General features: G+C 48.0%; 2 protein-coding genes across 3 annotated transcripts; one reads left to right on the top strand and one right to left on the bottom strand.

The window, feature by feature from the left end:
- The first annotated feature begins 13 nt into the window (after window positions 1-13).
- Window positions 14-7,865, top strand: GRHPR (glyoxylate and hydroxypyruvate reductase). Its single transcript, XM_009280769.2, has 8 exons — window positions 14-45; window positions 171-243; window positions 705-821; window positions 1,429-1,517; window positions 2,228-2,332; window positions 3,520-3,655; window positions 4,443-4,573; window positions 7,588-7,865. Exons 2-8 carry the CDS (start codon window positions 197-199, stop codon window positions 7,707-7,709), a joined length of 747 nt encoding a protein of 248 aa, XP_009279044.2. The 5' UTR covers window positions 14-45; window positions 171-196; the 3' UTR covers window positions 7,710-7,865.
- A 6,494-nt stretch (window positions 7,866-14,359) lies between these two features.
- ZBTB5 (zinc finger and BTB domain containing 5) lies at window positions 14,360-24,930 on the bottom strand. Of its 2 annotated transcripts, none has more exons than XM_009280631.2 (2): window positions 24,513-24,930; window positions 14,360-19,301 (listed from the first exon to the last, which is right to left on the bottom strand). In XM_009280631.2, the coding sequence occupies exons 1-2, from the start codon at window positions 24,614-24,616 to the stop codon at window positions 17,273-17,275; spliced, it is 2,133 nt and encodes a 710-aa protein (XP_009278906.1). In that variant the 5' UTR covers window positions 24,617-24,930; the 3' UTR covers window positions 14,360-17,272. The 2 variants fall into 2 exon arrangements, 1 of the variants encoding a protein (XP_009278906.1); XR_657642.2 differs by lacking the exon at window positions 14,360-19,301 and adding an exon at window positions 22,664-24,215 and having other exon boundaries at window positions 24,513-24,599.
- Window positions 24,931-25,476: the final 546 nt, after the last annotated feature.

Below are 25,476 nucleotides of genomic sequence, written 5' to 3'. Positions count from 1 at the left end.
GTCGCGACTCCGACCGCGTCGGGGGCGAGGGGGTGGGGGCCGCCGGTGGGTGCGGGCTGCGGCCGCGGACCCCTCCGCTCCCGTTCCCTTCCCGTTCCCCTGCCCTCCCGGCCCGGCCCGGCCCCCACTGGGGCAGCGCTTGGTAGCCGCGTGCTGGTGGTGTCTTGCAGGGCCCAGCCTGAAAGTCATCAGCACCATGTCCGTGGGGTTTGATCACCTCGCCCTGGAGGAAATAAAGAAGCGGTAACCCTCGCCTGCTCTGCCCCTCGCCCTGCCCCAGTGAGGGATGGGGCCCAGCCGGGGGAGGTGGCGGGGAAGGAGGGCAAAGCTCAGAGCACGGCCCGCTCTTGACGCAGCAGAGCTGACTTCAGCAGAGGCCTGGCGGGTGGACTTTCGCAGAGCACAGGGCTGGATGGGGTTTGCGACCTGCACCTCCCTCTTGCTAGGGTATGGCTAGGGTCACCCCCAACCCAAGTGGGGTTGGAGGAGTCTTTGGATGCTAGGGTAGGGCTGGGATAACCCCACCTCAACTGTGGTTGAGAAGAGTCTTTGGAGGAAGGGCTGAGAAGCCAAAAGGGATGTTCTCTTGTACATGGTACTGCAGATACCTAGAAGAGGTATAGCATCAGCAACTTGCCCAGAAATTTTGAGGTAGCACCCCAAGACTGGCAGTGTTGCCCCAGAGACTTGTGCTTGCCTTGCAGAGGGATCCGTGTGGGGTACACCCCTGATGTTCTGACTGACGCCACCGCAGAACTCTCTGTAGCTTTACTTCTGGCTGCATGCCGCCGGCTGCCGGAGGCAGTGGAGCAGGTAAAGAAGTGAGTATTGGCAGCTGCCAGCTGGAGCAAGGACTGGCTTCTGAGCCCGGCAGACCCTGGGTCGAGAGCTGCAGGAGAAAGTGTGCCACACTGGACAGATGAAACGGGACTGATGCCAGAGTTTCACCCGGCTTGCACCGAACATCTTGCAGGCCAAGGTGGAGTCCCCTGCAGTTCTGTGACTCTTTGGAGACGTGCTGCTCAGGGGCTGTGAGAGGGGCAGAAGTCTCCTCTGTGCTAGGTAGAGGACCTGCAGGAGAGGGCTCCCAAGGCCACCGCAGGGCATGCATGGAAGGTCTGGCCAGAGCTCACTGACTGGCAGTCGTTCCAGGGCTGTGGTTAGCAGTGCCTAAGTTAAATCAGTCCCAAGGCTGCTGCTGCTGCTGCACACCTGAGGTCCAAGCAGAGTCCTGCAGGAAACCATGGAGGTCACTTGAAGCAGGAACCTCAGAGAGGCTAGTTGTAAGATCATCTGTCTGTGCCAGAGGGGCTGGCCACCTGCAGTGTTGTACTCTCTGGTGTACTTGCCCAAATGCTGGACTGGGCTATGAGCAGGCTCTCCCCTGCTGCTGTCTGACATCTGTTTCTGTCTTGCTCTCTGTGCTAGTGGTGGCTGGACAACATGGAAGCCCTTATGGATGTGCGGCTATGGTCTGTCTGATAGTACAGTGGGCATCATAGGTCTGGGGAGAATAGGTAAGTGCAGGTCAGGTGCAGGAGTTGTGTGTCTCCAGTGACGGCAGGGTGGTTTTGGAGGTTCAGCCAAGGTGGTGTCCCTGGTGCTCACCTCTTTAAAATCTATGAGAACAACAAGGAGAGCTCTGTAGAGCCTCTCTGAACAGCGATCTTGACTCATCAGGCCTAAACCTTAAAAGTTAAACGCATTCAAATGCATCCACTACATCTGAATGCTACAGCAAACTGAACGTCATCGTCTTGATTTTCAGTTAAACAAATGCCCTGACAAAGTCCAAGATGACGTGCTGGTCATCTGTTCAGTTGTGGACTTTGTGAGCACATAGCTATTTCTTTCCTCACTTTCCAGTTTGCTCCCTAGGGTAGCTTCCAGTTTAATGTCCCACAGCTCCCTTTCCGCAGTTTGACTCTGGCGGGGAGTTCGTTCCTGCTCACATGAGGAGCAGCAGAAGACATCCACCCCCCCACCCCACACCCACCATACTCCAGGCTTGGAAGCAGCCTGGCAGGAGCAATCCCACCACAGCAACCCTTTAGCGAGGGATGTGCTGTGCTGGCTGCTGCGCTGTCAGCTGCACCGAGTGCGAGCTTGCCAAAGGATGGACCTGGAGAAGCCTGATGGGCCCCTGCAGCCTGGCATTAGGCTCTGTGCAGCACACCTCGTGCAGGCACTGGCACAGTGGCTGGACAGTCTTCTTTCTTGCTCCTAGGACAGGCGGTTGCCCGCCGCCTAAAGCCATTTGGGGTCAAGAAGTTTTTGTACACTGGCAGTCGACCGAAACCAGAGAGTGCTGCAGAGTTTGAAGCTGAGTTCGGTAAGAAAGGCACCAGGAGCAGGGGCGGCGGTTGGTCATCTGTTGCAGGGCAGCACAGAGCACTATGGCTGGGATGGCTCCAGGGACGTGTTACCCCACGGGGGTGGGCCAGTGGGCGGGAGGGTGCAAGCTGGAGGTTCTGGGCGGCTCCTCAGTGTAGCTGGCATGAGCCACTGTGGGGGCAGCAAAGGAGGGAATGGTGAATCCCAAACACTTCCCAGGCAGCGGTGGTGGATGGCAGGGAGGGAAGCCTGCCTCCTTTGAGCCGGGCGATTCCAGCCAGAAGGCTGGCTCAGGTGTGCACTGACCACCCACCATAATTGTGGACTGTGGCTGTTTCTGCTGCTTTTGCCTTTCCTCTTCTCCCTGTGTCCATCCATTTGTGATTTCCAGTTAGTTTCATTCCCACAAGGAAGTGGAACGTAACGGACAGGGAGGGGAAAGTGGCAGCTGCCCCTGGGAGGAGGGGAAGGGTCTTGTGGACCATCCCGCATGGGATGGGTACCCAGACATCTTGCAGGGAGGAGGGGATGGGCTGAGGCTGACCGCAGATCTTCACTGAGAGTAGATGTTGGTTGCTGGAAACAAACATCACCTTTAACCTCCTGCTTTAAAATGAATGTCACAGTCCAGCCAAGCCTGGGAATGTCTCTTAGCTGCTGAATGGGACTTTTCTGTAGCCCTGTTAGAGTCCCGAGACTTGCATCAAGTGCTAATTGAAGCTGGCATATTTCCAGTTGGTACTTTTTCGCACCAAGTCATTGGCAGAACTTGTCCTGCTCCTTGTACTTTCCTCTCACCTGTGAAAGTGGCACAAGTCATTATCTGTAGGTACTGTATAGAGAGATTTAATGCTGGTATAAACTGTTGCTGCCATATTTTGCTGTCTAAACACGAAATATATACCAGAGCCTCCTTTGGGCCAGATGGCTGAAGCATTGCTAGGTTCCCCTTTGGCTTGACTTTAATTCAAAAGTGAAACAAAACACTGCAGTAGTATCTGTAGGAATGTGCATGGTTTCTGTTGGGTGTTTGCTGGTCCTTGTGTCTCCCCTTCTGTGGAGAAGGGTTGACCAGGTCTCTGCAGAGCAGCACTCGCTTGCTGGTGAACCGTATGGATAAGAGGGTTGCTGAGGTGTGTTGCTGAGGTCCCCAAGCAGAGCTGTGACCTGTGTTTCTCCACTCAGTCCCACTCACAAGGCTGGCCGAAGAGTCGGACTTCGTTGTGGTGACATGTGCTTTGACTCCGGCCACCCAGGGAATGTGCAACAAGGACTTCTTCTGCAGAATGAAGAAGACCTCTGTGTTCGTCAACACAAGCAGGTAATCACAACCCAGTCTCCGGCACGGGGGGGTGACTGTCGCCCTGCCGACAGCTGTGGTTGCAGGAGGGATCTGGTAGGCTGAGAGATGTGCTTCCACTGGGAGTCCAGGCAGTGTGTACAGCCTTCATGGCTGCAGCTGCCGGGACCATTTGCTCAGTGTGTGGCCTGCTCCCTCCAGCCCAAGGTCTCTTGCGATCAAGCCAAAGGCAGGGTAAGTTATGCAGGGGGCTACAGCCTCTGTCTCCTCCCCAGGGCCCCATGTCCCACCCTGGTGGGGTGGACAGATGGGTGACTGTTGCGTGACAGGAGGGTGGGGCTGAGGGATTGCCCAGGAGAGGGCTGCGACTGCCAGAAGCCTTGCTTTTGGGACAGAGGTGGCTGCGACAGGGCTCCTTGGCCGAGTCTGGTGGTAGCCCCCCGTTCCCGCTGCCTTCTTGTGGAGCACGGTGGCAGGGCAGAACATGTGCGGCCCAACACATGGCATCCAGCCGGGACGCCTCAGGCTGCCTGTGCCTCCCTCCATGGCTGCCCCGGGGCCGTCCTGCGCTCAGGCATCCGGCTCTTCTCCCTGCTAGTGGGCAGCCTGGAGTAGGAGTAGGAGCAGCTCATTGCACTGGGAGGTTCAGGTGCATCCAGAGAGGGTCTGACCTCCGCTCAGGCAGCCCTGGGGACCCAGGTGCCACCGCCCAGGCTGTCTGACATGGCCTGTGCCATGGCCACGCACCCCTGGGAGCCCATGGGACCCCTCAGCAGCAGCACGGGCCTTCTACTTCTGTGTTTGCCAGGGGGGCCGTGGTGAACCAGGATGACCTGTACGATGCACTGGCCCATGGCCAGATTGCAGCGGCGGGCCTGGATGTCACAACACCGGAGCCACTGCCCGCTGACCACGCCCTGCTCTCCCTCAAGAACTGCGGTAAGTGGCCAGCTGGGCAACCGAATCCCCACCCTGCTCCAGCAGCCTGTGCTTTGGGTGCTTTGGGTGCCCATGGCTGGGGACCCACTAGCTGGTGTGACGAGGATTCCCCGTCCCCGTTAGCCTGCCGGTGCAAACAAGCATTGAAACGTGGAAGGACAGGAAGGTCAAGTGTATTTAAGCAGACTGTAGCCACCATACAATGTGGGGAGCTGCTAGAGGGAAAGACCTCATCAACGTAATGTAAAACAAGCGTGGGAGGTATTTTAATTCTCCAGAAAGCAGTTGAGATCAGCTCATTTTTTAACACCTTCCTGATGGATCTCCATTCGATGGGCTGAGGCATGGGGTCAAATTCATGGAGGAGTCTACAAGTAGGTACCTGAATGAGAAACCAAATCCTTGCTCATGCTCTGCCAAGCTCTGGTACCGTGCAAGCTCCTCGGTATATATTCTGCTAGGAAAGCTTCCCATGTGGCTAAAAAGCTGGGTGCCGAGTCTGCCTAGAGGAATCTCGGCCTCGGGAGCGCTGCAGCCACTGCAGGACTCGCCAGCTAGCTCATCCACTGTGAGCCTGGGCTGCCAGGCACAGGTTCAGCACATGTGCTCAGAAGCACAGTTCATTTAAGTGCTGGCCTTGTCCTGACATCCACGTTCCCTAGCAGGTGTCAGCAAGGCAGCCCCGAGCTGAAGAGGCCAGCAAGTGCTCATGCTATGGGATGAACAGAGGTTTCTTTGTGGATGGGCTAGCTGCATCCCCTGGACAGCCCAAGGCAACTTTCACTGGGAAAGTGGAGCCCCGCAAGCTCAGGCAGCCTGTTTTCTGGATAGTAACGGGCATCAGGCAGGTAGGAAGGTGCTGGTCCCAGGACTAGTGCATGTCTTTTCCAGAGGAGGTTAGGCTGGATGAGGAAGGCCAGTTAGGAAGAGGCTTGCTTGGCTGCTCTTGTGCTTCAGCATCGCCAGGCTGCTGGAGTGGAGGCAGGAGCGCCTGCAACCAGAGGCAGTAGCTGATCACTGTTAGTTTCACCGGTGCTTTCCCAAAAGCTTGCTGAGAGCTACCACGTGGGGCAGGATGATGTTTTAGTGCAGGATGTTAGCAGCCCTCAGTGTTTTCCTGGGATCCTCGTTGTTCTGGACTGAAGGGGCTGTGTGGGGGGCTGTTTCCAATAGCCTTGCCACACACCAGTGCAGCTCCGTTCTCACAGGCACCACAGGCTGGCCAGAGGCCTGCGATGAGTTGGGGACAGCTCTTGGTGTGTTCACTGCCTTCCCTCATGAGGCCTTCAGTTAGTAATGTGGCCCATGCCCTGTAAAGTGGGGACAGGAGCTTTCCTCTCCTCCAGATAGGGAGCGTGTGGGTTGGGCCAGTTACTGAGTGGGACTGACTTGGACACAAGCCAGACAGGCTTGCTTGTATGCCTTGAGGCAGAAAAGAGACAGAAATGGAACATGGAGAAGGCACTGCTTTTTAGTTAGAAAGTAAACGTCTGCGATTGCGACCCTGTCACCAGTGCAATGGCAGGGTGCCTGTTCCTACCTGAATGCTTGGCTTCGCTGGGGTGGCTGGCCCTGCTCAGAGCTGATGGCACAAGCTGGGCCAGAGCAGCTTCCTCTCGCATCGTTGTGTGCCTTGGCTGCTCAAGCTGCACCCCAAGCATGAGATCTGGTGTGTGCGTCTTCACTTGCATGGGCAAAGTACCAGATCGGCTGTGCAGGCAACAGCAGGATGTCCTCTCTCCAGGAAGGAGGTTTCTGGAGTAGGAAAAGTCTGTTCCAAAAAGAAACCAAAGAGACATTCATGAAAATTTGGAACTGACCATGACTGAGTATCCATTTCTGAAATACAAGTTCATAGCTATTGTTTTGATTATCTTTTTGCTAAAAACTATTTTTTGTTTGCTTTGGTTCCCATAGTAGACAGCGTGAGAAATGATAAAAGCAGAGACTTTCTGGAAATATTTGCAGGACTTCAGAGATCTTAGAGCTCTGGAACAACACCAAGCAAGACACAAATAAATACATATGTATTTACTTTCACAGAAATGAGACTTTGATGATTCTGAAACTACTCACAGATTTCACCCAAAACTGCCAAATTGTTTCAGCAGCTGGAGGAACACGGCATAAATAGAGGAGGAAGAAGTGTTGACATTACATTCACAGCGAACAAGGAACCCAGGCTGGTTCTCAACTGGGGGAGAAAGGACCTACGTGGCCCCACAGCCCTTGGGAGAGCCTTCTCCCCCCGGGGCAGCAGCGTGTCGGGTGTTCAGGCTTCTGCATTGCCTGTAGATGCTCTCTGTTATAAAACAAACTGCAGTGCAGGCTTTTATCCATACCTTGGGCAAGTACTCTTCACTACTAATGTTATAATAATTTACCACTAAAGCAGCTTTGGCTTGTTCCTTTGCATTGCATAAAAGGAACCTTTTCACATAGGTGGATAAAAGTCCCTGCCCTGACTGTGCTACAGCATGCCAGCTCTGTTTGGCAGGGGCCGTTTGCCTCTACACATGCCTTTCCAGTGTACCCACGGGTCTGTAAACCATGATGTTTCATAACAGTCTTCAGGCTCTTGCCCCGATATGTGTTGGTTCATGCCTGTTGGTGAGCAGAACCTCCTAAAGCTGTGTGGCTATCAGGCAACAGCATGCAAATTTCACTGCATGTTCATCTGCTGCAGGGATAGTATTTTACATCTACCACCAACTCTGAGTCCATGCAGGAAGGTGAGTACCAAGCCTGAACACAGAAAGGAGGACCTACTCTTGGCTGACTGTCTTTGGTCTGGAGTACTTAAAAAATAGCTCAGTTAGCCATTTATCAGATGTCTTTTCCTGTCCTTAGTGGCTGATGATTTTGTTTCATGGTCCATGTCTGGTGTCGGCTCCTGGTGGAGCAGTGGCTGGTGCAGGACACAAGTTGCCCCACCATGGAAAGACCCCTGAAAGAGGCTGTAAGAGGTCGGCAAAGGTAAGAAACAAGCAAGTAACCCTCCCTGTCCCCTGCAGTGATTCTGCCGCACGTTGGGAGTGCCACGTACGCCACGAGGAGCACCATGGCAGTGCTGGCGGCTGACAACCTGCTGGCCGGGCTGCGAGGGGAGCCCATGCCCCATGAGCTGCTGCTGTGACAGCCGGAGCCCCGCTCCTGCAGGATGGCAGGGCTTGGCATTACCTTCCCCTGGAGAAGCTTCACAGACCAGTCCTGTGCCTCCTCACCTCTGCAGCAGTGCGCCAGTGGTGCCTGTGGTGAGGGAACTGCACTGTAGCCATTAAAGAGAAGCAGTGAATGTGTTGTGCTCATTTCATTTGAGAACGGGGTGCCCCCAGGCACATGGCAGAGCACACAGCAGTGCGGGGGGCTGTGGGTCCCACGGTTGCATCACTGCTGCACTCAGGAGGCAATGGATGGTGTTTGGCCCTGATTCAGAAAACGCTTGAAGTGTCAGGACTGTTGTGCATTTTGCTAGCCAGCATGTGTCGTACTGTAAGGGAGCTGCTGCTGCAGTGCCTGTCCTCAAAGCCTGGCTCCTGGGGTCACAGCAAGAGGCCAGGCAGTTCTGTACTTGAGCTCCCAGCTCATAGCCAGGAAGGAAGAGAGGTAATTGCTCAATTGGCACAGGCGCACTGCTAAGCACTTAAAAGGTCTTGTTGAATCGGTGCCAAGGTGTAATGTTTCTGTTCTTCAGGATTCTAAAGAAAAGCAAAAAAGGCTGGCATGGCTCCCCTGGCACCTCCAGTTCTGCCTTTTGTATCTGTAACTAATTCTGGGCATGGCTCTGAAGTGGATTGCAAACTGGAATTCACGCTGGGAGGTTCTGCAACCCCCCACTGGTTCTGGCCTCAAATCCCCTCCCCAGTTCGTTTTTTTCCCAGACATGCAATGACAAGTGTTGGTGCAAAGGAAAACCTGAGCGGGTGTCAAGCCCCTAGCTGCCAGGAGAGGCCTGGATGAACACATTTCAGGGGCTTTGGGGATTCCGTCTCTCCTGCAGCAAGTCCCACTTCTAGAAATGGGGGTTGGAACCCATCTCTCCCTGCCAGTCCTCCCCAGCAAGCTTCCACCACAGCTGGTGAAACAATCGGTGAGGTGTGCCCCTTGGATTGCTCCTGCGAGCTGCTTACCATGCCCTGTTTGAGGGCAGCGTGCCCCGATGACATCGTTTGCTTAAGAGAAAGGTGGCTGCGACATTGCATTGCAGTGGCAGGAGGAATTTAACACATTTAAAGCTTGTCAGAAATCCTGCTTTGAATGCATGTGTGTTGAGTGTGATCCCCGAGCACCTTCCTGCTGCAAGGGTGGAAAGGGTCAAGTACGTTTTCCAGTTTTGTAGGGGACATGCCCATAAGCCATCTGCAGCAGGATCCTGCACAGTGAGTGCACAGCACTGCAGCATCCAGCCATGTTCTTGAGGACAGGAGCAGCTCGTTCCTCACTTTCTTCAGCAGGGGGCTTGGCTGTGAGCTTGCAAAGTTTTCTTCCCCAGAATAAGGAGTGAGTGAGCCCCTTTCCCAGTGTTACCCCACTTCCTCTGGGAGCTTGCTTGAAAGGGGTAGCTTTCCTCAGAGTCCCCTGCAGCTGTGGCAGTCCTTCTCAGTCTGCTGCAAGCAAGCCCAGGGGTCTGCTCTTCCTCAGATGGGAACTGAGCCCTTTGGGGGCCCTGGGGAGTCTTCTGTGGCTGGGAGCCACAGTTGCAGCTTCACAGTCTAGACCAGAAATTTTCCCATTCTCCTGTGCAGCCAGCACTCAGGGAGCAGCTCTGAAAAGGTCACTACACAGCAAAGGAAAACATCCAACTGGGATTTTCAGAATAAAAGGCAAGGATTTGATGTATAGGATTGTTGCATTTTGAAATCAACAGCAAAGTCTGTTAAACAAGCACAGTCATGTTACTTTGCTGGAGTTCTCCCAGAGACTTGTCCTGTGCACAGTCTTGCAGCAACAGCACTGCCACAGCTGGACACATCTGCAAATTGTGAATTTGTGTTCCCCATGTATGAACACATGTATGATGAAGCAGCCAGTTCAATTTAGCTTCTTTTCATGTTCTACCTCTGCGGGATGGTGGGGAAGCCTTGGCAAGTGCAGCCTGCTAGGGCTGGTGGGGGGACAAGATGGGGGTTCGGCTGGCCCATCCCTGCCTGACGGTGGTGAGGCTGCTTGGGGCACACGTTGGCCTTCCCATGGTCCCATCCCCTCGTGCCCTCCTGGCACCTATGACCATGAAGCAGATGGGAGAGCCCTGCCCACTGCCTGCAGAATCTGTTCACAGACCTGCCAGTCATGGCCACGTGGTGCCACCCACCCCGGCCAGCCCCATGGGTGTCCCCGCTGCATGGTGTGGAGATCACTCTCACCGGTTTTAAACCAGACTCCTGCCAGCTCCGTGTGCTCCCAGTCCTCGTGCTGGGGAACGTGATGAAAAGCAGACCAGGACTCAGGTTCCTTGTGAGCTGTGGCTCTCAATCAGTGCAGTGTTGGCCTCACCCACCCAGACACTTCCCCACATCAGCCCAGAGGGATGGACCAGGGACATGGTCCGAGCACCAGAGGCAGCCCTCTCCTCCCTGCCAGCCAGCCGCCTACTTCTTAGAGCAACTGAATAAGGTGCCAGATGCTGCAGGCAGCCTGGGACCTTCAGCCGGTACAAACTCTGCACCTGCACCACCCAGCGCCTCCCTGCCACGGCTCTGCCTGGTGATGCCACGTGCCCAGCCAGCACCCCCGTGCCCAGGGAGGAAAGACCCTTCCTTGTGCTGCCCAAAGGCTTCAACTACACTTCGGGTCTTGGTGAGAGCCACTCATGCCCATAGAAATTGCGCTGAAAAAGGGAGAAGTAACAAAGCCTCAGCTGCTGGATGGACGCGAAACTGGTGCTTTTGTGAAATGATGGCTCAAGGGGAGGGGGAGAGGGCCTGCAACAGGTAAAAGGAAAGTGTCTCATTCCTAGCTCAGGAGCTTGCTGGCGGGGGTCCCAGCAGTGCTCCCCCCAGCCCCTCTCTGCCAAACTGCGGGTAGGAGCTCTCGGCACCCACGGACCAGGAGGAAGAGCCTCATGCTTCCTCCTGCAGGGAGGCCGCAGCCCGGCCAGACCCCTCCTGGAAGGTGACCAGTGCCCAGCGCTCTCCTCACGGCAAGTCAGGCACAAGGCAAGCAGTGTGTGCCAGGCGGTGACGCTGCCAGAGGTGGCCGAGCCTGCAGGCAGTTGGTGCTGTGCTGCAGCCAGATGGATGGACAGAGAACAGCCTCTGGAGGAAAGCCCAGGTCAGTAACCGTCCATAACATGCTTGAACTGCTCAATTTACTGTTCATTATTGTACAGCACAGGAAGGTTTCTGGAAAGGGTAAAAGAAAGTCCATGAGTCTGCACCTCTGAGAGCAGCAGTGTACTGTTTTCTCCAACTCTCATCCCGTATCAAAGCTGAGCAGGGTGCTGCATAATAATCCAAAACATTTCTTAACAGATGAGAGGGGAGGGCAGCAGCTGGTATTGTCGTAAGCCTGCTGCAGGGAGGGAGCCGAAACACACAGAGAAAAGCCTGTGCTTGGGAATTAAAGTTCATCTAGTACACTCTGTACTTCTCTTTCTGCCCCATGACAAGTATTGTTCATGCTGAATTCTCTGCTTGAATTTCTCTTGATGTTAAATGAGCCATACTCTGATAGCAATAATAGCTATTGGAAGATGTTAATTGATTAGTTATTGATGCTGGCTAGTTAAAGGAAGACCTTTGCTTCATGCCTCAGAGAGTATCCGACATGTTTATCAATACGCTTTGATTCACAAGCCTTGCTGATTACTGTATGCTTGCCCATCAGAAGCAGAAAGTGTTTGGGAAGTTTCTAATGAGACCTCTGCTGACCAAGGAAAAGTTTGTAGCCATGATGGTAGATAGGAAGGCAGTGGTCTCCTGAGCATCTCTACTGGCTGGAAAGTTTCCAATTGACATAAGAGAAATCAGAAGGATTTACTTTGATGTGAAAACCTTGGCTGTATTACATGGGCGCAAGTCCATCAGGTTAGTTTGCTGGTCTGTATGATTTTTGAGTTTTGACACTAAAGATTCCGGTATTGGTGAAGTTACTGTAATGCTGAAGGATGTTGACTAAGTATTTGAGAGGTTATTGTGACCCCTAATGATGTGAGAAATAGTTAAGTGTAAATGAACTGGTATCTGAGCACTTGTATTAGATTCTGCAAGCATGTTAAGAAATGGACACAAACTTGTAAATAAGGCTGCCTCAGTGACTGAAGCACATTTCAGGTGTCGCATCTTGGAATTTCTTCGAGAAGAGTACCTTCTGCACTGTCGATCTTTTTGCTCTGCCAGCCACAAAAATCATCAGTATGCCCTTACTGAAAAGTTTTTGCTTTCTAAAAATACTTAAAAACCTGTAAATGATAAAATGTTAACCTTATCTCTGTGCCCCTGCTTAAAGGAACCTGCAGTTTTTTTAGGCAAGTCTGAGTGTGGCTGGTCAGAGCTGAACCTACTGACAGCAAAGCACAGGTAAGCCTTGCCGAGTCTCTGTCCAAGGGCAAACACCTCTGAACAGGATTTCTTGCTCAGTAAATTCTGGACATGCTCTGTACCAACAATCACTAGTCAAAACTTTGTGCCACCAACACCTAAATAGCTAGCCAGTGTGGTGAGCTGCAGCAGCTCCCAGGGCAAAGTAGCTGTGCTGGGCCTCCAGATCATTGCGTCAGCATCTTCCCACAAGGAATTCAGAGAGCAACAATGACAATGGATTATGGATTTTACAGATGTCGCGTAGATGTTAACATTATTTCAGTAACGACCATAATAATAATCTCTTATGAAGAGTATATTCTACCAGGAACAAAATTGTTACTGAGTAAAGTACAGGCTTTTACGATTCGTTTGTGCTAAGAACAAGTATTTCCTTACAGGCTGGCATAAAGAGTAACAATCACTTTGCAGGTGCCTTTCAAGTGGCCTGTTTTGGTGGTTATTTGGCTGATGGCACTGATGCAAACAAGAAGACTTGCACTTGCCCTGCTGCGTGGGAAGCATTTCACACCGGCAGAGCTATTTCTTCATTCACCGTGTGCTCACAGCAGGAGGAAGAGCCCTGAGCACAGCAGGGAAGAGGCACTGGAACGCTGTCCCTCTGGACGGGTGGCTGGTGGCTACGGAGCCAAGTGTCACGCTTGCTCTTTTCAGCTGCTTGCAAGGGTCAGCCCCCATCACGTGACACATAAGCAGTAAAGGTGGTAAAACTGCCACAGAAGTGAGAGTATTCACTGCAGCAGCTCAGCACTCAAAGTACCTACTGATGTTTAAACGATTGTCAGGGACAGACCCCTCCCTTGGACTTCCTGAACAGAGATATTCTTCTTGTGGTTTGGTAGTGTTTTACAAGGTTGAATTATGAGCACGAGATGCTTGTGGACTGACCTAGTGAGATTACAGTACCCTGCTGGAAGTCACTGACACGAGTGACCTGTAGCAGCCGTCTGCAGAGACAACCGGCAGAGGACAGAGCACACAGCCTAGCCTCTGTGCAAGTTTTCCAACAGGAAACTTTGCCAGAGTCTTTCCAAGACTACTTTCTCTGGCAGGAACAGCAGGCCTTCAAAAGTGGTTCCACAGTGTAAGTGAACACAAGGCTTCAGCTAAGCATGCGCTCCTACAAACACATAGTTACACAGAGGTAGTATTAATGTATGGCTTCTACCAACTGACATCTTACATTAGTTCAGAGTATTCCTTTTTACAGGAACCTCCAGACTGAACTTATTTTCATATATTATTAAGAAAAATTAAGAGAGTGCAATATAACACTTAAATTACAGCCTGCTGGTTTTACGCCTTTTCAAAATCTATTTAACTAACCTGATGTCTATTCAAGACATGAATTACGCTATCATGTAATGCAATTTATTCTTGTCAGCACTAATACATTTTATTAAGCAGGTCACCAAAACAGCCTTTGCTAGTTGCCTTGTGCTGCAGACCTGGAAGGTCAGTGATGGGCATTCAGATGTTGTTACCAAAAATAATCATGCCATTACCTAGCCACTCATCCTTGCTCCCTTGCCAGCACAAGCACCTGCGCAGTCACAAAGTGAATTCATCAGGGAACTGATACAGCTGAAAAAAATGTCAATGATTTCCATGCACAGGTAGGGATGCTCCCAGAATCCCAAAGCTTTCCAGCCTTCATCTGATGAGGGAGATGCAGGCAATGCGCCCCTTCCAATCAAGGCTGCAGTAGGAGCAAGAATCCCTGCAAGTAGGTCAGCCAGCCACAGCGCATCTCAAATGATCTGCATGAAACATCTTTAATGAGAGCCAGCCAGAAGACAGCCCACCACACTGAGGCAGTGGCTCCATGAGACACTAAACCACCCTGAGCCTGATCAAAGCCACTACAGTGAAGTCCAGCTGCACTCTGCTGGTTCAAACAAAGCATTGAGGGGACAACACAGTCCTTCAAGACTTTATACTGGCTCAAATACGGACCCACTTCTTGTTGATTAGGTATCACGTGTCCCCTCAAAATTGGCAAAGCCTCAGCATGAAGCAGGAGGCCGGCCACAGGCAGCACTATGTGCTTGGCCCCATTTGACAAAAATGCCTACATGCGTGCCTACATTTCAATAGGATTATTTTGCACTGCCAAGTGATCTAGTAACACAAAGAGCCCAATCAGCTAACACACAAGCATTACTTGTTTAGTCAATCCATTATATGCTGTTGGCAAAGACACCAGGATAACATAAACAAGTACATCAAGTCAGACGCAGCAGCAGCACAAAAATGTACGGTTTATTTTCAGATGTTTCATAATACTAACATACCGACATCTTCACATGAGATCTCACTGTAGCATTTGTAAAGTTAAATTTTGAACAAAAGTCAGGGTAATAAGCTCTTTGACAATGTTACCAGGCTTTGAGATGAGGTACTCTCATTTTACAGTAGGGGATAGCTAAGTGGAGATACCATTCTGAGATGTCGCTTCATACTGGAAGACTAGGAAAGCAACAAGCTGGCCACAGGTTCCTGGGTTTGCAGTGTGCTCCTCCAGATGCACTAGATGTCAATGAATAATGAAATTTAAAGTTGCTACTTCCAAAAATGCTCCAAGTTGAATTTTTTCTTAAAGAAAGAAGTCCTCCTGCACAAGGTCTGGTATTTCACAACGACATTAAAATTTTTATAAAAACAGAACGAAAGTACAGTTAAATAAGTTTATTTGCTCATATTAGTTCTTAATTACTCCAATCTCCTTACGCACATAAATGCTTTATTCCTATGCATCATAAGAATTCAAGGAATTCAGATGTGCTATAGGGAACAGATAGAAAATGTAAAAAATCCCCTATTTTTAAAACAAAACACTAGAAATGCAAGGAAGATGAAACAATCAGAACGTTACTAATAAGGCAACACAAGAAACTATTAAAGTACAAAATACTGCATTTTATTGATGTTTCAGTGAGATTGTTTAGTATAGCTCAATGCTGTTAGTCCCCTGATATCAAAATTATTATCAAACAAAACGTGGCATATCCTAATGCTTTAAAAAAAATGCTGTGTATTTCCTTAATGCTTATAAAATCAAGAGCCAGAAATATGACCATTAAATAAATCCTATAACAAAATCTTAACATTTTAAAGGAATTAATTCAATCATTCACTACGTTTCCATGTTCCTGTTTACCTTGGATGCTCAAGGTGCAAATGACACATTGACAGACATTTGGCATTTTTTTTTCAATGTGAAGCAGTGTAATTAGAGATGAAGATACATTTCTTCATTAGTGGACTATTGTTTCACAGAAAGCCAAGTACAGAAAGATTTCCATGTTTCCTTTGGTCTGACAATGACTGACTGGTTTCTGTGCTTCAACAGTTTTGATAGTTCATCCTGGTAAATGACCTACAGGACTGTGGATTACAATTTTATCTTCAGTTTATCCAAATATAAGTCCAAGATGTTTAAGAAGGCTAACTATTATGTAGCACAAACTCCATAAAACTGCTGAATATCATCACACAGGATACATTTCCTATACAGAATAAAATAAAGAGGGGAAGGTTTGCAAATTTTTTTTATATTAACGGAAAGCTCTTGCTCTGTGACTTAGATACCAGGAAATGTAAATCTTCTGTCTCTCCTGAGCAGAATGGACATGCTGTAGCCCTGACCCAGCTCGTATATGGTAGAGCAACATTAATCAGCAGAAGTGCTCCAAAATTTTGTTTAGAAACCTAATATGCTGAACACCAGCAGTTAGTTCATGTGCATCTTTAACACAGAAAAAAAGAGACTGCAGACAGTATTAGTTACAATGGTATCAAAGAGGAAATTAAAACAAGATTTACACAATTCACTTGAAGAATAACGATCACTGAATTTCTGCTATACAAAGTGTACAGTGCTATTTTTTAAATTAAATTTATGCTAGATTTTTTTAATTTATGTGGAAAAGTACATTTATGATACTACTTTAAGTGGAAGGACTGGATTTGACAACTACATTTTATAGAGAGACATAAATAAATATGGCAAATGAAGATCATTCCTGACTGGTTTGATCTGAGGAACAATCCATAGTTGTGAAGGACAGTAAGTAAGTGTACAGAGGAGGAAATTAAAGCCTGAAGATAAGAGTGTCAGAAAAGGACAATATGCTTATGCAATTAATGGGGATCAGATTGACTATCAGCATCTGGAAACAGCAAGAGACTATCTTACACAGTAAAAAAAGCCATCACAAATTCTCTCTCTCCTTCAAAATAACAAAGCAGACAAAGACAAGCTCTTTTCAGACTTCTGTGTATATAGAATTTTAACATAGGAGATACAAATTGGTTAAAATGCTGCTAAGAATAGCACGAACAAGAAACAGTACTTCACTTATCACTTAATACAAGTTTCTACAGAAAAAATCAGTCAAACATCCAGATCTTGCTGTATTCAAAGTATATATACATCTGGTAGTCCAAAAGTTACTTGTCTTGGATTTAATTTAAGCACCTTCATTACACAGTGTCCTTTACTACAAAACAGCCAAACATACATTCATAACCCTAGAACTATTTTTATAATTAGCATACTTTAAAGTATTATGTCAGACAGGTGCATCCAAAGTTGTTTTTCTCTTTTAAAGTCTACATTAGTTACAGTAAACAGCTCTTGCGTTACTATCCATATGTAATGCAGCAACTTGTTTTAAAGGTGATTTATTTAAATGCTTTCACTTTTACAAAATACTTTAGAAAAAAAAGAGGAAATTTGCACTTCAGTTTCTCATTCTTGAAACGTGCTACTTCATGAGATAACTACGCTCTCACCCCTCTGCCCTGCAAAGGAACTGCTTAGCTCTAGGGATTGTATCCCGATCAGCCCAAGGCCTGAACATACATCATAGTAATGCTTCGCACATCTACAGTGCGACTTCTGAGGATCTCCAAGTTCTTTGCTTACAGCTGTTTAAGCCTCACAACACCCCTGTGAGGTAGATACAATAATATCCCCAATTAACAGAACCAAGACTTTTGTGTGTGTGGCACAATCACACGTAAGTGTTCACTGACCAACAAGAGCAGCCTCTGAGCCTGCAGCCTTGAAGAAAATAGTGTTCATATTCCTGCAGTGCTTCAGGGAGCTAGACATCTGCACTGGCATTCTCCTTCAGGCCCGGGGTGGAGAAGGTTAAAGCAAAGTGCTAGGCAGATTGCTGCTCTGCCACCTCAGGCAGGTTGTCTTGGAGTGTTTATACAGGTGGCTAGACTGGCTGAACCGTTTGCCACACTTCAGGCAGGCGTAAGGCTTTTCTCCCGTGTGCACACGGATGTGTTTCTTGCAGTCTGTCAAGGTCAAAAACGTCTTGCAGCAGATCTTGCATGCATACTTCCGTGCACCTTCTACAACCAAGACGTTGTGCTCAGATAAGGCCTTCTTGCATTTTGAAAGGACATCTGCAGATGCCCTCGTCAGCTGTGGCGGACCAGGTTGCGACGGATGCCCGTTTTCAAAAGAAGTGGTCCCATTCATGATCAGCTGGGAACTGGATGAGTTATCTTGCAGCTGGGAGCTCCTGACGGAGGTCACCACAGGCATTTTGGGGGCTATGCGGCGGTAGCCAGGAAAGCTGCTAGCTCCACCTCTTACTGAGCCCATCATTGCCCTTGACAGGGAGTGCAAGCCCAAGCCCGACCGTGGAAAATCCATGCTGAACTGTTCTGCCGCCCGGTACCCAGAAGTCTGTACACAGGGGAGACCCATCACGTCCTGCATTGGTCTAACAAAATGAGAGTCTGCAGGCTCACTAAATGGATTCTCGACATGAGAGACAGTGGTGGATGAATGGCCACCAGCAGGCCCCGACTCTGGACTCATCAGATAAGAGGCATCACTGTCCATTCTGCAGTCACTGGTGGTATTTGGAATGTTGTCATCGCTGTTTTGACTAGCACCGAAGCCACCACCTCTGCTTTTATTTAGAAAATTTGAGATACTGAAAGTAGACTTGTGTTCCAGGTTATTTGACACCTCCATAATATGGATGTCTCCCACCCTATCCGTACTGGACTGTGGGTCAGAAAAGCTACGATCACTGCTCTCGGGACTCAGTTCTATCTTCTCTGCGCTCACTACTCCTCCTTCCACTTCAACAGACTCACTGCCCTCTGCTTGGGACGTGACATCGCTCACCTCATCTTGAGGCTCTGGGGAACTCAAGGGTTCAGACTTCACCACCACCCTCATGTGCTCTTTTTCATTCAGACTGACCTCTGGATTCTCACATGGGAAGTTGTTCTTCTCAGAAGCAGCCTCCTGATCAAAGCTGGTTTCCACCTGCGTTGCCTGGGATGCCATGGACATCTGTGAAATGTTTCCTCCACTGTTGTCAGACTGGCTGGGCACTTGAGCATCTTCCTGAGCACTGAAAGACTGATCAAACATAATAGTATTATCCTCCTGGTTATCAGCAACAGTGTCAGCCTTAGAGTTGTCCACAATCTTCAGTGAATCAGGTGAGAAGAAATCTTCCCGTGAATGAACTACTGACTGCCCGGTCTCTGCAGTCACATCGGAAACAGACTCATCCATGGTAGGCCTGATGCGCTGTCTGGCCCGATCTTCAGAAGACTGTTTACGTTTGTGGAGACGACGGATAGGAAAAGTAGTGCGCTGCTCGATGTTACTTCTCATCGAGGAGCTCATAGTATTTGGTTGTTCTTCTGTGCTCTGAGTGGAATTTAATGCAGAGCTCACGATGCTTAGTCCAAGCTGCTGGAGCATAAAAGACCTCTGCATGCGCGCATTTTGCTCTTGAACTCTATCACTCGGTGGAGACATCGGCAGCGTCCTGGTAGTAAGGTAGTGTTTGCATGCTTTAACAACAGAGTTCAAATGTAAGTGAGAAGCAGCCAGCAGGACATCCATAACGTTGCTCTCCCCAAGCATTAGTGTGGAAGTATACATCATGTCTATCAGAGCAGCAAAAGCTTCTGCTGTCACCACTTCACTGTCCAGCTGAATCATATTCATAGTCTGATCTCCTTCTGCTACTGTAAACAGAGCTCGGAAATGTGTGCTACATGCTGCCAAAACAGAGCGATGGGCTTTGAAATGCCTGTTTCCCACCACAATGACACAGTCGCAAAGCTGGCCATGAAGCCTCTGGTAGTTGAGCTGCTGAAAGATTTGCTCAAAGTGTCCTGGAAAATCCATGATCCTATAAAACAAAACAGAAGAAACTATAATATTAAAAATGGCTGAAGTCCTATTCAGACCACAGTGAAACCAGGTTTAAAAATGAAAGATGATGGCTGAAAGACAGATGAACAATCACTGATCTTAATTTACCACTGACACATTGGTACTGTATCAAAGCTGGCAATCTTGTGGAGGAGGATGAGGAAGAAAATACAGGTTCTGCCATGGAGCTGACCTAGTATAACAGCCACCTCAGCATCAGATGTGTCACAAGCAGCTCCGCTGTAAACTGAGTAACACAGATCATTTCACCTCCGTTAGCTCCTGTCCAAACTAAACCACACTCTTTAGTAAAACATTTAATCCTGTTTTTTAAAAAAATCTAGTTGTGAATAATCTACTGCAATCTTTGATAAATTGCTCACGTTATTAGGTAACCTCCCACTGAAAAGTCTGAACTTTAATTCTCAACTCATTTAATCCAGCTTCACCTTCTGCAAATGACTTCCTGCAGTTTCTCAACTACTGTACAGAACTGTCATGCAGGTATCTGCTTTTCACACAGAAACATAGAAAAGAAAGTTAATGGAAAAGGAGGGAGACAATTCTGCACTGGAACAAGTGGTCAGCTCTTATCTCAAACTGCCACCTTTAGCTATCAGAAGTGCAATACAATTTTCTTATTCACTATAGTTTATCAGCTGGGATGCACTGAAAGTCCTCTGTTTTTCCCACAAAATAAAGAAAATGGTAGAAAGATAGAAAAGTTTGCTGACGTTAAGAGCCATCTCCGTACTTGCTATTCCTTATGAACCTTCTCGGTCCATAAGGAAGTTATGGGAAGCTTTTGACAAAATGATGCACTACTCAACAAGACAACTAGACAAACTCAGGGGTGTTTTTTTTAAATTTCCATTAACAGAACGTAAGTCAAATCTTAGCAGACTCACCTTAAGACTAAATAGGTGACTTTCAGTGGTATCTCTACTTTTTCTCATGACAAATCAACAAAGCATAAGATTTGGGGAACAGAAAGGTTGCATGTATGGGGCATACACACACACATTTTTGTGTTCACATTTATTTTTCAATAGCAATGCCACAGTATCATGTGATACAAGAAGACTGTAAAGCAGCTAAAATAAAAGGTCAAACAGAAAGAATTATACTTTTGAAGAGGGATCAAATGTGAGCCTGCCAATTTAGAAATTCCGTCCTCAAATGCACACGTTGTGAACAAACCATATGCTGTATTTGCATATCTGCACAGTCATAAGCTATATGAGTAAATTGCATACAAAGCTTCCCATAGTCACGTTTGACCAGTAAAGAAAAGTTTGCTCTGAAATAATGTTTGTGTTTCAAACTCTCCGCAGGTGTTTCACTTTGCACAATGACTTTGCTCAGAAGGTATGCTCAGGCCAGAGACAGTAGCTGCCAAGTACACGCATTCATTCAGAGGAAAACAGATATAGCTGTTGATGTAGATTGTTAATTACTTTGCGATTTTGTTCACCTGGATGGACACAGATTAACTATTTACTTGGAAGGATCACCAGAAAAAGCAAAACCTCAGAAATGCAAAGAGCAACTCCCGAGATTACAGGCATGGAGCAACAGCAGCACGTGGCCACAAAGGCTCCCTTCAGCCTGCAGAAGCACACAACCTGCAGCAGCTCGAAGCTCTGCGCTCTCCTTTGCTGCAAGGCAAAAGGCAGTAAGGGAGGCAGGGCAGACTGGGGACTACCACCTTTGAGACACATACTGCTGTAAGACCATGCTGGTGAAGGTCAAAAAGCCAAGCAATACACAGAAGGGCACGGATAGATTTACACACTTATGCATATGTAAGCAGGCTGCTGTAGAATTAGAAAGGTCCACGGGCTTCTGGCAGCAACTCAGCTCAAACTAGAAAAGTACATCTGCAACGTTCCCCAGCCTTGGATTATCACCATTAACATGTCAAGGGAAAGTGGAAGGGTTCTTGATCCTCTTTTATAAAGGATACACGTCTTTTGAACTAGTTCAGGAGTTATTCTGCAAGCAGCATGAGATCAGGTTTCTCATTAGGAAACAAAGTTAACACATGCTCTGTGTGCCCTTGCTCCCTGCACAATAACCCCGCTTTCTCCCACGCTGCACCCCATCACACCGAATCCCCCCATGCCCCAGAGGAAGCTCAGGCTGGGCCTGAGCAAGGTTTCCCAGCCACAACATCCACTGGCAGAGCAGAACAAGCACAAGCTGAACACATGCTGGGTTCTCCATTCAGCAAGGGTACAAAGCTAGGCCCCTCTTTTCTATTAGGCCCACAGCTATAAGCCTTAAAATACTTAAAGGTATTAAAATACTTAAGTATTTAAAATACTTAAAATACTAGTGTTCTCAGCCAAAACTTGCCAGTGTCTGCAACAGCTAGGTAAGAGATGGGCAAAGCAATTGTACTCTGTAACACTTCTTGTCACCACGTAACAGTTCTGCGGACAGGAGGCTACAGACAGCTATCAATCAGGAAGGCCTTAGATGCAGATACTCTCCGGTTTTAGCCTGTCTTGCGGCTATTATGGACACTACTGTGTGATGAACAGCTACCATTTTCTGATTCCTAGGCTTATGAAATCCCTTAGGGGCAACCTGGACAAACAAAGGGACCTGCTCAAGTTTGCAGCTTTTGCTGCACTTGGACTAACATCAGGCTACATAAAATTAAGGGCATCGGTAGTATAGTAGGCGAAGAGACCTGAATTCATGCCAGAAGAGGTGGCAAGCTAACATAAAAATACAAAGACTAAAACCATTAGGTCACCAAAAAAATCTCACAAAACAGCCCCTGCCTGCCTCAGCTGCCAGGCTGGAGCTAATGTAAGAGCAGCTGCTGTTCCCCAGCCAAGAGGCAGCTGGCACTCACCCACCTCCTCCTCCTCTAAGGCACACAACATACACTTTGCAGGTCTTTGCTGGAGAAAGATTTCACCACCTAGTCCACTGGACAAAGAACCTTGCCCCTCTCCAAAGGAGACACGCTTGCAAAGAATCACAGTTTTACCTAAACACTGAAAAGCCAAAAAGCCAAAACTTCTGCTGGCAAAAATCTGTTGCCTCCAACTGTAATTGGTTCCTGTGTATTTTAAAAAGAAGAAATAAATTACACGTCATGCCTTCCAGCAATGGTGAGGGTCCAGGCTTACCACGGCATCAAAAATCCCCTAATTTGGCGGCACTAAGGCTATGATGCCTCAATGCCTGAAATAAACACCGTAATGAGATTTAAGTAAGTACTATGTCAGAGTCTCCCTTATCTCTATAAATGAAGTTATGTAATAAAACAGAAGAATTTGAGTTTGCTGCTTTTTTTTTTATAAGAAATAGGAATACAGATAGCAGGTTATTTTATTTATCTTTCACTACCAATGTGTATGTGACAGTAAAAATAAGATGACATTTTCAAACAAAAAAATGTTAAATAAGCCAAACTGGAATTGCACAATTTTTATTTCTACACATTTTCTCTGAGAGAAGGATAACAGAAGGGAAAGTGAGGAAATGCTTCCTGGTGGTTGTAGGAGGCGGAAGGAACATAAGAGCAGACCCTGAAACTCACTGATCTCGGGCAGCAGGACAAAAGAAGATGGGGAGCCTGTGACAAGAGCCACAAGTCCCAGCCAGAAACGTCTGGAACGTGGCAGAGGCCAGGGCTGCTTTGTGAACAGTGCTGCTATGTCACTGTCTGCCTTTGCTGCTCCTGCACATCTGGTTAAACTCATGCCCTCCTTTGTTCCAGCAAGCACCATGGAGGGATGATCTCCTCTGTTAGGAAAGCCGCCCTCCAGACAGGCATCTCTAGAAAGTTGAGAGGAGACTGCCAAACAATTCTTCATTTATCTTCTTTTGCTCGCCTCTGAGATGGGCTAGGTGTTATGCCAGAGATAACGCTCTATCCTTCACTTCATGGGACTAGGATCTAGGGAGAATTTGGAGAGAGGAAGAGGAGGAGATGGAAGGGGCCCAACAGTTGCCAGAACAACAGAGAAACTCTCTCTTTCGCTCCACTTAGAGAACCACCACTATAGCATCAGTGTGCTCCTGGAGGGCCTGGATGTTGGTCGACTTTCTTTTCACTTCACTCCCCATTCAAGAGTGACAGCTCCAAGGAACAATTTCACAGTTGTACAGCTATATGCAGGGCTGATCCGCACAGTGTACAATGCTACAACCCACCAGCAGACACCCGGGAAAACGCCAGGCACTCACCACACCAGGAAAGCCAAGGGATCTCCTTTCCCTAAGGACCAGAACTGCAGGACACTGTGGTATTAACTACAGTGACTTCCCAAAATGCAGCAGTGCTGAACCATAACCACCACCACTTACAAAGGCAGCTAAGACAGGAGCACTTTGCTATGCCCCATCTGCAACCAAGAACAAAACCATTCCACTTGTATCTTCACTGCAGAAAGCACAGGCCCCAGCAGAGAGTGCTCCAGCTTCAAGGGTCATCAGAAGCAAGCTGTTCACAAGCACCCAAGCAGTTCCCAGTCTGTGCACTGCTTCAGGTCATTTTAGGAAATGCACTGTAGAAGATACAAAATACCTGAGAGCTCATGCATTGCCCTTATCAAGCCAATCCCAGGAGGTGGTGTGTTTCAGAAGACTATGTACTAACTCATTCAAACCAATGTCCAGAGAAGACTGGATGTGGAAAACACCAAACCACATGAGGACAGGATTTCACATCAGTAAAAAGATTGAGCTGGACTCCAGAAAGGAAGATGGGTTACAGGGATGGTCCAAGGTATTTCTGCCCAGGCAGCAATATGTATTTGAACCAGAGAAAACAGGCAAGAGTCATTGTTTTGACCAATGATTTGGTATTTCAGAATTCAGAGAGAGTCATTGCTTACAGTCACTAAAAGTGATTGCATCCTTTGTGCACCTGAAACAAGACAAACCCCAGTTTTGCTTCAAATAACATTAATTTGGCTTGGTATTTAACTTTTACTACACCATAAAGACTGAAGTCCTCAAGCCAGAATCAACAAACACAGACCCCACAGTGAAGTTGAGATCTTGTACAAGATCAATTGAAAATTATAAAACTAGATTTGAGTCATATATATTGCATACTATGCACACACCACATTCGGTGAGATATCAGCTACTTCAGGTTACTAAATACATGCAATGCATCTAAGTCAACATCGAAATGTAAGTGACATTTCTGGATACGCACATTCGGTCTGTCTTCCCCTCCTGCTTTGGTGATACCTTGCCTTTCCGCAACAGCTGGCCATAAAGACTCCCCTGAACCACCCGTGGGCTGCACATCCCCATCATCCCCCTGTCAAATGACCCAACATCTCCAGCACGTGATGGGTGGGCATTCCATCACACGGTGTGTGAATGCCTATCCGGATGAAGGACAGAGATGCTCCCAACTGAGTAGTGAGTGGTTTCAGTAGCCAGTCTCTGCAGCCTTCATGAGGCTCACAGCCAGCTCCAGTTCACATCCTGGGGACCCAGGGAATGTTAGATGAAATCTTCCGCTGAATCAGATCCAGTCAGTGGGACCCAGGGAAGGCATCAGTGGTACAAACAGCAGACATCGAGTCCAGCGGCCTTTTGGAGAGCAGCGGGAAAGGGAACAGCTTAGTTCTATAATCAAACAAATGACCACAAGTGAAAAGAAACTATACCAAATTGTTTAGTTACAAGCAGTTTTACTATAAATACAAATAGTCAGAGCCAGGAAAATTTTAAGGGCAAGCAATGAAAAAACATCTACGAAATCCTGACTGGAAAACAACCATTCTGCCTGTCCCTGGACTAAGGCCTGTGAAATGAAACCAGCAGGGTCAGAACCAAAGAAACACTCCCTTCATGTAACACAGTAAAGCTACAGAACTCCTTGCCATGGGCAAGTACACGTGAATTCAACAACCATTACATAGATTCATCGAAGAAAAAACAATTGAGAGCTATTAAATGCTCAGATGCTACCTTTACCTGGGGAAGGCACTAAATGACAAGTCACTGGAGGCGTAGTTTTATATACACTTACCTCTCTGGCTTTCAATTTTACAGCTTGCTTTGGTATTTTCAGAAGAGTTTTAGGAGAGAACTATGAATTTTTTTAATATAAGATTGATTTGGTAAAAATTAATAAGGAAGCATTTTGATTATATGCTTAAAACAAT

The sequence above is a fragment of the Aptenodytes forsteri genome, unplaced genomic scaffold (genome assembly GCF_000699145.1).
Source record: "Aptenodytes forsteri isolate BGI_AS27 unplaced genomic scaffold, ASM69914v1 Scaffold203, whole genome shotgun sequence".
NCBI classification, from domain to species: domain Eukaryota; kingdom Metazoa; phylum Chordata; class Aves; order Sphenisciformes; family Spheniscidae; genus Aptenodytes; species Aptenodytes forsteri.
The sequence above is the reverse complement of the archived record's forward strand: the minus strand, read 5'-3'. Positions and strand labels throughout refer to the sequence as shown.

What these genes read in the sequence shown, in the direction of transcription:
- GRHPR (XM_009280769.2), top strand. Translation starts at nt 197, where the DNA reads ATGTCCGTGGGGTTTGATCACCTCGCCCTGGAGGAAATAAAGAAGCG. An exon ending in CTGGAGGAAATAAAGAAGCG is followed by an intron (nt 244 to 704) that starts GTAACCCTCGCC and finishes CTTGCCTTGCAG; the next exon opens with AGGGATCCGTGTGGGGTACA. An exon ending in AGAGTTTGAAGCTGAGTTCG is followed by an intron (nt 2,333 to 3,519) that starts GTAAGAAAGGCA and finishes TTCTCCACTCAG; the next exon opens with TCCCACTCACAAGGCTGGCC.
- ZBTB5 (XM_009280631.2), bottom strand. Translation starts at nt 24,616, where the DNA reads ATGATGGGGATGTGCAGCCCACGGGTGGTTCAGGGGAGTCTTTATGGC. An exon ending in GAGGGGAAGACAGACCGAAT is followed by an intron (nt 19,302 to 24,512) that starts GTGCGTATCCAG and finishes TTTGTTTTATAG; the next exon opens with GATCATGGATTTTCCAGGAC.